Genomic DNA, 11,240 nt, shown 5'->3' on the forward strand with positions numbered 1-11,240 from the left:
AGCCGGCCTGAGCTCCAGCGGCGGGCCGTGTTACCTGCCTCCCGGGGGACGCTGCCAGGGTTCATTCATTAGTCAGGGGTTGTACGGATCCCTGCAGGTCTTGAGTGGCAGTAACCGTAGAAGCGAGGGCCGGTTTGCTTTCGTAGTCCGGGATCGCCCCCGGAGCTTGAATTACGCCGCTCGCTTCAGTCCCCGAGCACCTGCGCTCCGCCGCCGGCACGGCACCCACGGCCGGGCCTGCCGGGCGGCGAGGAGCTGCGTGCGTCCCGTTTGAACGCGGAAGATGCGTACGTGAGGCCTCGGCGTCGTCAAACATCCCTTCGGTGCCTCGGTCAGCGGGCTCAGGGACGGAAGGGCACCGCTCCCAGCCCAACGGACGGTGCTGGCAGCTCCGACCGCTTGGAGGCAGGGTGGGGTGGGAGTAGGAAGGCGGCTCAGGGCGGCCGAGAGGCCAGCAGCACCCTGCTGACAAACTGCGCGGGTTTCATGCCTCGTCCCTCGCACGCGGCTGTCTACCCGCCCTCTTAATAATCTGAAAAAAATGGACTCTGCTCCTCGTTTTCTTCCCATGAGGCCACGGTAAAGAACTTCATGTCATTGGAGGACAATTAAACCTCCGATGAAACGTAAGCCAGGCGATAGGTATAGGATTGCCTTCTGCAGAAACAGGCATCACCGCACCACAGCGTAATGAGGCTGTTACTTGCAACCGCTTCAGGATGTTGTCGCAGCAAAATGCGGGTTTGGACTTGATTTTTAACCGTACAGATTGATTTCTGGAGCTTCAAAATACAATGAGATGCGTTTTGAAATGCCTGCTATTCATTTGTGGATTTCAGGGCATGAGAAAAAATGGGAAGCGTGCCTGATTGCTGCAGAGAGGCCTTGGAGCTGATTCCTTGAAACCACTAGGATGCCTGGCTGTTTTAAAAAGACTTTATTTGCCTTAGCTTCCCTAATAAGTTTTGTGTCTTCTATCTTGATTGTTGTTGCAATGGGGACTCCAAAGTGGATGACTGGAAAGATCCTTTGCAAAACAGGAGCTGATCTGGTCAATGCCACAGATCCGGAGCTGGTCAAGTTCATCGGGGAAATTTACTACGGACTCTTTCGGGGTGGCAAAATACGCCAGTGTGGGTTGGGCGGGCGGCGTTCCAAATTCACAAGTAAGTACAATTTTCATTGAATCTTTAGCCTAATGTCTGCTTCAACTTTAAAAGCACTCTATTCTCGCTTACAGAACTTACAGAATACAAATTATTATTATTAAATTTATATTTGTGGCCTTTATGGTTTGGGATCTGAGTGTGAATGTAAGTCTTTATCGTTTCAGGCTAGCTTTTTTCTTCCAGTCATCCTGGAGTCAAGATGGGAAAAAAAAATCCCTAGGGCTAGATTGAGGGTTTTCTTTTAGTCTTGTGAAGGGAGTGAAAGTCATTTGGAGATGACCCTGTAAATCTTACTTTCCCCTTGACTGGCTTTTTCCTAAGCCACATGTTGCTCTGCAGTCTCTCTGTGCCTCTCTGTCCTTGCCTTCTCTGTTGAACCCCTCCTTTCTTTTTTCCTTTAAGAAGTAGAGATTTCTGTAGCTGTCCACATTTCTGTATTTCTCTAGCTGTCCTAATGCAGATGTCTGCCATAGCAGATACTTCTAACTTTATTAACATGTTGGAGAAATTTTTACCTTCTTTTCTGGTAACTTTGGAGAGAAAAAATTGCTGAACTCTTAAAAATGTAGAAACTCTTACAAATGTATTCCTTTCAATGTAAAAGATTTTCTTGAGGTCTCAAAAGCACTCTGATGTTGGACTGTACTTTGGATGATTTCCAGTTTTCACACATCCTGTGCTGTAGTGAAAATGATACTTTGCATTGAAGATTTTTAGTTCAGTGTGCAGATCCACTGCAACTTAAACCAATGCGAGTCGAAGCTGCTGCCGTCTTACTCTGTCCCTGGCCCACAGGAATGCTGTCCTGCCCCATCCTTTGCAATGGCTCTGGTAGTTGCTGTGGTGAGATAGTTCAGGAAGTTAAGTTAAGCTCGCCAAAAAATTAACCTACCAAAAAATAAAAAAAATTAGTTTCGCATAGGATCATGGCTGACTACACAACTGCACGAGCACCACTATAAAAACTCAAAGGAAGGCAGGACTGTGGGACTTCACAGGGAATGGAGAAGAGAACCCGAGCCACCTCAACTTAGATCAGCATGACCAGTTGTTAAGATGCGATGAATTTGGACTGATAGCTTTTACAATAACCAAGTCTTGCTCAAGCTCTGACTGCAGATGCAGCTTCATGACATGGACATAGCAGTCATGCTCAAATGCTTTGTCTAGTGAGTTTGAATGGCTGGCAGACGGGCCATCAGGTCAAAGCTCTTCCACCTCTGCTCTGCTCCTCTTCAGGGCATTCAGAAATACAGTCCCAGTTCTTTCACCCTATCCTGTCAGAGAGAATGAGGAAAAAAGTAGCCAATCTCCTTTAAATCTCTGTACAACTTTCTGGACTCTTTAATAAACTTTCTGATGAATTACTGTGTAACCTGAGAGGAAGGCCAAATGTTCCACCATCACTCTGGACTGCATCGGTAAGTATTTGGAGGACATGATCCTATACTCCTTAGACAAAGAAAGCTCTCGCTGAAGCTAGTAAGAATTCTCCCTGTTGGAACTGTAAAATTGGGTCATTAAGTGCAGTGGGCACAACCATGCCTTTAGGTAACAAGTGTCCCAGAGATTTTCCCTTTGAAGTATTCTAATAGCTCTATCGGGTTTGCTACTTTCACAATACTGGTTTCAAAATGGTATCACGGTAGTATACAAAGCTGTTAAATGCTTTTGCAGAATGGTCAGCAGGACTTCTGGGCATTCTAGGTCTGATCTGACTTTTTTTGCTTTGAATGTCCCCCTTAATCTCCAAGCATTCTGAACTTGCTGCAGAGCAAGATATGGGAGACTTTTCTTGGGGAATGTGTTAGCATAAATGGACTTCACAGGCAGCACCTCATATGCTGCAGTACTGCAGTAGCTCCAAAACTTTGGAATTCCACTTCACAATAATATATGGTTATTACTACATCACCTTTCACTCTGTTAACATTCACTAGAGTAGGCTTACAGCTGGCACATTCTCTTTTAACTGGGACAGTGACAGCATGATTCAATTGCTATAATAGGTGTCCAGTGCTGTCTTAGACTCCCCAGGGTGTATCACCTGGCCTCCCAGCTGCTGCTTCTGAAGGTGTCCCATACATAGTGCGGCATGTATGGTAGACCCACATGGCTGTTGTGGTAGCCCTAAAACATCTAAATTGGTATAAGATGCTTATGTTTTGACAACTGAATCAAGCCCTGAGAACGAGCTAGGAAAGCCAGGCATTTTGCCGGTGTATAGCAAACACAGCTGGAATGTGTCAGGAGCCTCCATGGCAATATCCTTCCTGAGGATTCTTATTTCTGCCTACTAAGCCAGGCTCACTGGTCATGTCTTTGGGACTTGGCTGAGAGCCTCAGAAAAGAGGCAAAAGAATCCTTACAATAACCCTAAAAACTATGCTGGTTTGCAAGAAGGGTAAATTCCATTTGTGTTGTTGTTACACTGCCCGTTATTTTCCAGTAAGAAAGCAAGCTAGTTTCTGGCTTCCCATTTCTCATACATACTTCTGATTCTCATTTACTGCATTCCTTTCTTCTTCTTGTCAGAGTCTCTTCTGTAGCTCCCGTATACAGCAGGCCTAACTACAACCCCAGAATGAGCTACTGAAAAAAGCAGAACTGTCGAATAATGAATTTTTGTATGGAATTTGTACATTATGACATTTTCCACATAATCTACTAGAATTCTGTCATTTCATGATGACCAAATTGTACACCTGATGTTCACTGTGACATCTACTAATTATTGCTGCCTACTTTCTATGCGGCCTGTTTGGATTTTTTTTCAGTTACGCAGCATAGGAAGCAATCTATTTATTTGTTTATAATATAATGTACCTTCTTTTTAGTAATTAGGCAGTTAGGTCTTCAAAACATGTATGAGCATGCAGTGCTACACTACCTGAAGGTTTTTTCTTAATCAGCTTGTATTTTAAGGTTTCTCTCGATCAGCTTCTCTCTTTCCTGCCAGTCAGCATGTCACCTATATTCCCTACTCACATTTCTTCCGATTCTGTTACTAAAGGGCTGCAGGATAAACTGAATACTCAGGTGCTCCACACTTCCCTGCTGCTGGCCAGTCTGGCCCTCCAGCAAAGTAACTCCACCTGTGAAGACAAAAACAAGTAACCGTTCTTTAGAGACAGGTGAGGGACAGGCTGCTGAGGAAGAGGTCATGCCTATAGCAGAACACGGGAGCGCTCCACCTAAAGCCCACCCCACGGCAATACTTCACAAGCTTCCTACAAATGTAACTAAAATGCTGCCAGATACCCAGAAGAGCGTAAAGGTGCCATAAACACTAGATGAGAAACCAAGAAGGGAATCTGAAAGTGGAAACCTGGGGGATTAGGAAGTATGAAATCAGAGTAGATCTCACTGGAGCCAGTATTAGAGAGAGGAAGAGAGAGAAAGAAGAATAACATGAGAAAATAAACACAGAAAGCAGTCATACTACTATAGGCAGCAAGGGGCTGGATAAGGAAACTGGGACTATCAGACTTTAAAGGGATGAGATTAAAAGCATGGGACAGGAATGGAAAGCTCAAAAAAAGGAGTTTGGGATGAAGAGCAGAGATGAAAAAGAGACAGAAAAGAATGCAGTAGATGATACAGCAGCAGAGATAAAGACATTAACACAACTAGATAAATAAAACAGGACTTAAGCCTGAATCCTTACTCACAGACCCTGTGTAAAGGATTATTCCTGTAGTAGAATATCCCTGATTTGTCTGATGTAGTGACAGATAAAGCGTCATGAACTAAGATGCGTGTAATAATCTGTATCGATCACCTCTTGTTTAAGTATAATTTAAGTTTGTAGCACCAGTACAGTGTGATGTTTACTTTTGTCAAGAAAAAATACACACTGAATAGATGTTTGGTTTTTTTCTTGACAGTTTTCCCACACATGGTGAAAAAGCTGAATACAGGCCTGCACGTGATGATTATAATGTTCCTCTGTGTGGCCATTTTCTTTTCTCTGGTCAGTTTTGGATTCTGCATTCTTAACGCAATAAAAGTTCCTTACCGGGCAATTAAAGGTCCAGCAGGAGTATGCCTTTGGAACGTCCTTGCAGGTAAAATAATTTACCAGTATTTTTCACCAGTCACATTCATACAAAATGTTAAAAGTTCCTTCTCTTGCCTTACTAAATATCTCCTCAACTTAAAATACTTGTGAATAAAAATGAAGTTAGCAGTGAATTCTCATCTATAAAAACAGAACTGTCAGGTGGCATCTCGGCTTATTGTGTCTAGTCAGCTTTTTACAGAAGCTATGAATGCCAGTCTTTAGCCTCTGTATCACTGATAAAAAGGCTTTATTACAAACACTGGTATGATGTCTGGCCATACAATAAAGAATGAGCATTTTGAAGGTGTTTAAGCCATGCCTAAGTCTATCCCTACTCTGTATAGTGCTCACTGTTGTATTCAATAAGCCTTCTGAAGCACAGCCAAAATGTGTGTCTTGTTTTGACAACAACAGTGAATACTTCTTCCATTTTGTTGCAGGTGGATTTATAGTACTTGCAGTCACCAGCTTTATGGCTGCTGTGAAACTTCATCACCTCACAGAAAGAATTGCCAATTTTCGGGAAAACGTCTTTCAATTCGTCATCTTAGAAGAACAGTTTGAAGACTGTTTTTGGCTCTGTGTGGCAAGTGCCACAGCACATGCAGTAAATTTGCTGCTAATAGCCATTAGTGGGATTCATTTCCCTAAAATTAAGACTAAAACAGAAGAAGCAAATGTTACAGCAGAAGATATCATGTACTAAAAAATTTACACAAAACTGCTTTGGTCAAGTGAACTGTCATGATAGAAACAGCTTCTTGGCTCTTCAGCTTTTGATTTGGACAGATGATTTTGGTATAAACAGGAGTAAAGATGTCAGTCTACAATACCAGCAATTAACATGTGTGAGTGTTGTACTTTAACCCCAGCTGGCAACTAAGCATCATGCAGCCGCTCACTCACTTCCCCCCCACCCAGTGGGATGGGGGAGAAAACAGTGGAAAAAAAAGTAAAACTAGTGGGTTGAGATAAAGACAGTTTAATAGGACAGAAAGGAAGCATAATAAAATGACAATAATAATAGTAAAAGAATTGGAATATAGAAAACAAGTGATGCACAATGGAATTGCTCACCACTCACTGACCAATGCCCAGTTAGTTCCTGAGCAGCAATCTCTCCCCGCCAAGCCAACTCCCCCCAGTTTATGTACTAGGCATGGCGTCACATGATATGGAATACCTCTTTGGCCAGTTTGGGTCAGGCGCCCTGGCTGTGTCCCCTTCCAACTTCTTGTGCCCCTCCAGCCTTCCTGTATCATGCTGGGCATGAGAAGCTGACAAATCCTTGACTTAGTATAAACACTACTTGGCAACAACTGAAAACATCAGTGTGTTATCAACATTCTTCTCACACTGAATCCAAGACATAACACTGTACCAGCTACTAGAAAGAAAATTAACTCTATCCCAGCCAAAACCAAGACAGTGTGAAAGTGGGAAAAACAAATGCTACAAATACCATTATTCTCAAAACTGAGCAATACCTGCAGTGAATCTATGCTGTTCGCAGTTTTTAGAAAATTCACATTTTCAGATACTTTAGAAAACTAAGGTGAAATACAATTTCATTGAAACCAAGTGTCTTCTTTGTTTAGAAAGAAAATACGTGTATCACAAATCTTTGACACTATAAGGTTATTTCAAAATAGAAAGAATGGACATTTGCCAATTACCGACACAGAATTAGCTGTAAAATGTTGAGAGGGCCATGTAAGATATGTTTGATGATATTATACTGCATTGAAAAAGAAAACTTCATCATCTGTGAGGCTAAAGTTAAGGGAAAGCACAGGCTAAGTATGTGTGAAACGTTTTTAAAACAGAAATTATCAAACCCCACAAACTAAAGACGTGAGAAAACTAAAGTTTATGGGATGCTAGTAGACTATGAAAAAAATTACTAGCTGCAAGACGAAGGTTTCATTGCAGCTTCTGGAAGTAAAGTAAACAGAATCTAAATAATATTGCTTTTAGGTAACCTGGAAAACAGACAGATTAATTACCTTCAGAATCCTGCCAATTCTTATGTCTAACTGAAATCAAGTAAAAGTGATGTATGATGAAACAGTGTTAAAAAGAATAAAAATGGTTACATGGATGCAAAAGTTACTTTGTTAGGAAGTACCATAATTTTCACAGGCATTCAACCAGTTCTTGGGTCACAAGTAATTAATATTTCAGAGAAAAGAATATGTCATTAAGAATGTCATTTTTAGAATTTGACTACTATAGTGAACACATAGTAGTAACCTTTCAGCAATAGAACCTACACATAACTGGAGATTGACTTGAATGAATGAAAAAAGTTATCATCTGAATTAAAGAAATTATTTTGCAGTCAGTTACTTTTCATCAAACCACTAGGTTGTATAACTCTACTCTTGTGGAAAGCTCTGTGAAAAAAACAGTAACTTGTTTAGAAAAGGAATTTGAAGTGTTTTAAGAACATGTCAGGATATACAAAGATTCCTTAGTTTTTATTTGAAAAGACCTCTTCACAAAAACAGTGTTGTAAGGGTCAAGTATTTTCAGAAGTTCCTAAAACCATATTTTATGTACCCAAATTACTAATTTTATCACTGAAGTGTGCAGAAAACTCAGTAAAGAAAGTTGCTAGTATAAGCTGATATTCAACATATTTGCTGATTAGGCCACTTATTTAGATATTTAAATAAGGAATTATAACTCAGCTTAAGCCTATGAGTTTAGTATCTTTGGCCCAATACTTATTCTCCATGCTTTTTTTACTTTATATTCATCTAAAGACCAATGAAAACAGATGGTTTATGGAGTAAATTCTACTTTCATTTGGGATTCTTATCAGTTTTGCTGTTGTAAAACACTATTCAAAGTACTCTTAATTTACACAGCAGAGTCAAATCACTATGTTCTCTAAATGCTTCAACAGTGTATGTGCAAGGTCTGTGTGAGGTAAGAAATGAAAATTATGTCCTTTTCAGCACATACACAGCAAGACCAGCAGACATTTGCCAGTCAGTGGCCTAGTTTCAGAGGAAATGTTATTAGCCAAACTCAACCTACAGATGTTATGATCAGTGTTTGTTACTGTAGCCTGTATCATTTCTGGTTTTGGCCCTACAAGTTTAGCAGGATTATGACCGAAGCAGAAATTTGCAAGGGTGCTTCTGCAATAGGCCCTAATAATCTGTCTTCTTCAAGACAGTTAGCCACTTTTTTTTTAGGAGCACTAAATTTTTTTTAAAGTCCCATGACAATTTAAGAGACAGCTGGAAAGTTTTGATAAGTCTAGAGCACTGGTACAATTCTAGCATAAAGGAGACTCAATAAGGCAGAAAAGGTGATTCCTAATTTATACCACCCACTTATTTCATTGTTCTTCTAATTTTTCTGGTGCTTTCACTCAGCCTCTGGGCCGTGACCCCAGGAAGATGGTGTCATACCCCGTACATGGACAGGCAGCAAACCAACCCAGTCTATGAAGGTGCCTTAGATGGTAACAGCACAGCACTGTCCAGAAAACTGTCCACAGAGGCCTCTGTGGTACCGCCACCTTCACCTCCCAGAAAATTCTGAGTGGCTCTGAAATAGACAACCTTAAACTGCAGTATAATTACACAAGTAATTAGAAAATTAAAAATTTGTCATTTATAATTGTTCTATGAACATATAATTTAGACATAGTTGTTATACAGAAAGAATTATATTGTAACACGTAACTTAGCCTTTACTAAATATAATTCTCTTTAGGAAGTGAAAAGAAAGCAGATTTTAAAATCCTCCATACAGACCAATTGTTTCAGAAATGCTTTTCAGTAGTACTAATACGTATTTATTAGAACACATTTTACTACTGCTGATGAACTGCTTAATGCCCCCCAAACTTCCCCCAAAAACTAGTTATTGAGTAAGAGCTGTGGGACTACTTAGGTAAGGACAGGATTAAAGATTTGTTGGACTGGATTCCTAGATAGGTCACAGTAGCTCTGAAAGAACCATTAGAGTACACTGTATAAATAAAATTAAAGAGGGATAGCTGGGCTGATGAGCTTTTTAATTTCTTGTTTTGAATCTACTCAACAATGAACCATACTCTGCAGTAATAGTCCAAAAGAAGATTTCTCACAGCAGATGTATTAAGTATTATTGTGGGATATTGTAGCTGCATGAGTTGAATGACCAAATAACATTATCACCCAATGACTGTTTTGTGACTTTTGAGAAAATGGTATTTTTAGTTCACTTTAGAGTGGACAGAGGTATTACCATGCATGAATTAAACTAAATTAAACAGATACAAGGCTAAACTAACCTTTCAGTTGCACAGGTTGTCTCAGCTGAAGCACTGCCAAGACACGCTGATGGGACAATGCATAGAATATTTGCCCTGCGAAATTCTGTCTGGGGAAAAAAGGTTAAATGCAATCACACATAGTTAAGACGTACAATTAAAAAGCACACCTTAAGGTTAACAATAGTTAAGTCTACCACTTAGACCTTTTCAGCTTTCCCTTGTACATCACAAAATACTTTCAAAAAATGTGGGACTTGAAATAAGTGTGATCTACTTTATTTACACATTTTCATTTTAGATATACTTCACATAGTGTATCTGATCATACGCATGCTCAACATGTGGAAGTGAAGACTTCTTTGGGGGTACTTTTTACTTTGGAAGATTTGAAATCCCAGATGAGAACATTTATGAGCAATATCTGCCCAGAACTTTGAAGTGATTATGGGTCAAATCCTGTCTTTTCATAAAATTAAAGACAACTTCATATACCCTGAAAATACCCACTTAATTTGTACATGCAGAATATATAGAAGCTCCATGCAGGACATAGAGAAGCTATGGAGCTATCCTTCAAAGAACTAAGAAACTATTGATTCTAAGAGCCTCTCGAAAATAAATGAAGCTAAAAACTAGTTACGACTTTGATTCTTTAAATAATGTTATGATTTAATGTTAAAGAACGTAATTTTACAGGACAAATCAAAATGGCTGCAATTTCCCTCAGTCATTGACTCTTGAGTGCTGCTGTCCTTAATAAGACATGTTATTTCTCTCTGTACCATGTAATGGAAAAAGCGGTTAGGTGGGAACTGCAATATACTGTTAGAGAATAAGCCCAGCTACCCTTCTTCGTCATGTTCTGCTGATGCAACAGTGCAAGTTCAGTTACAGATGTATGCAAAAGCAAACTAATTGTTATACATAGTGTTGTAAGATGCCAGACTCTCACATATAAAAGCGAATTACTTATAATCTGTTTCATACTTCTGACACCACCCACCCCCCCAAAAAAGAAAAAAAGGATCACTTGACATCAAAATCCAGTGCATGTTCAGTGCCACTGAAACTCTGGCTCTTCATACTGATGACAGAATAAATGGCAGCAAACTCCAAACAGTTCTTTTCCATACAGTGCTTTTGCTAGAGAAGCATAAATCTACTTCTGACATTACACTGATGACCCAATATTCTGGTGTGAATTTTCCTGATAAAATATAACCACAGTCATTCTCATTGGTCTCCTATTTTCACCTACCACATTTTATAATTTTTTTTTTAATTTCAGTCTGGGATTGTTACTGCTTTCTCTTAGAACCTAATCAACTTCCTAGACAGACACGGTGATATTATACCAGTAAACCACCATCCTACAACGAAAGTAATGTCAGTTTGTTGCCTTTGCATTTGCAATAAAAATTTATTTTTTCATTAGCCATTTACATTTTAATCTTCGATATGCAAATTAAAGATACCGCATGCATACCAGGACTGGTTTTTTAAAGCCTGTGGTTAAGCCCACCCGAGAAGTTGTTTCATCCTCAGCAGCCCGTCCCAATACTCATCCAGACCATACCACGAGAGGGCAAAACCCCCGCCCTGACACCGAGTCTCCCCCCACTCTGTGCGGTACAAAGTCTCACACGCACGTCAACAACGCAGGACCACCTGCCGGCCCTGCAGACCCAGCCTTGCAACCTCTTCCTGCGGGCCGCCCTCCGCCCCGGCCCCG

The 11,240-nt window shown here is 40.4% G+C and overlaps 3 protein-coding genes across 3 annotated transcripts in view; 2 read left to right on the top strand and 1 right to left on the bottom strand.

The window, feature by feature from the left end:
* QDPR (quinoid dihydropteridine reductase) overlaps positions 1–316 on the bottom strand; it is a 10,744-nt gene extending 10,428 nt beyond the window's left edge. Inside the window, exon 1 of the mRNA XM_010576884.1 lies at positions 86–316. Coding sequence (XP_010575186.1) covers positions 86–316 — 231 coding nt within the window. The remainder of the gene's footprint in view (positions 1–85) is intronic.
* Positions 317–542: 226 nt separating this feature from the next.
* CLRN2 (clarin 2) lies at positions 543–5,938 on the top strand. The gene is made up of 3 exons (XM_010576832.1): positions 543–1,166; positions 5,057–5,236; positions 5,673–5,938. Exons 1-3 carry the CDS (start codon positions 914–916, stop codon positions 5,936–5,938), a joined length of 699 nt encoding a protein of 232 aa, XP_010575134.1. The 5' UTR covers positions 543–913.
* Positions 5,939–8,664: 2,726 nt separating this feature from the next.
* LAP3 (leucine aminopeptidase 3) overlaps positions 8,665–11,240 on the top strand; it is a 17,383-nt gene continuing 14,807 nt past the window's right edge. The window contains exon 1 of the mRNA XM_010576885.1: positions 8,665–8,757. Within this exon, the coding sequence (XP_010575187.1) occupies positions 8,665–8,757 (93 nt within the window). The remainder of the gene's footprint in view (positions 8,758–11,240) is intronic.

The sequence above is a fragment of the Haliaeetus leucocephalus genome, unplaced genomic scaffold, assembly GCF_000737465.1.
Source record: "Haliaeetus leucocephalus isolate CR32 unplaced genomic scaffold, Haliaeetus_leucocephalus-4.0 Scaffold545, whole genome shotgun sequence".
Lineage (NCBI taxonomy): Eukaryota > Metazoa > Chordata > Aves > Accipitriformes > Accipitridae > Haliaeetus > Haliaeetus leucocephalus.

Excerpts from the sequence above, each read along its gene's own strand:
- CLRN2 (XM_010576832.1), top strand. The coding sequence starts at position 914 with ATGCCTGGCTGTTTTAAAAAGACTTTATTTGCCTTAGCTTCCCTAATA. Across the intron at positions 1,167-5,056 it reads GCGGCGTTCCAAATTCACAA|TTTTCCCACACATGGTGAAA; the intron begins GTAAGTACAATT and ends TTTTCTTGACAG. Across the intron at positions 5,237-5,672 it reads CCTTTGGAACGTCCTTGCAG|GTGGATTTATAGTACTTGCA; the intron begins GTAAAATAATTT and ends ATTTTGTTGCAG.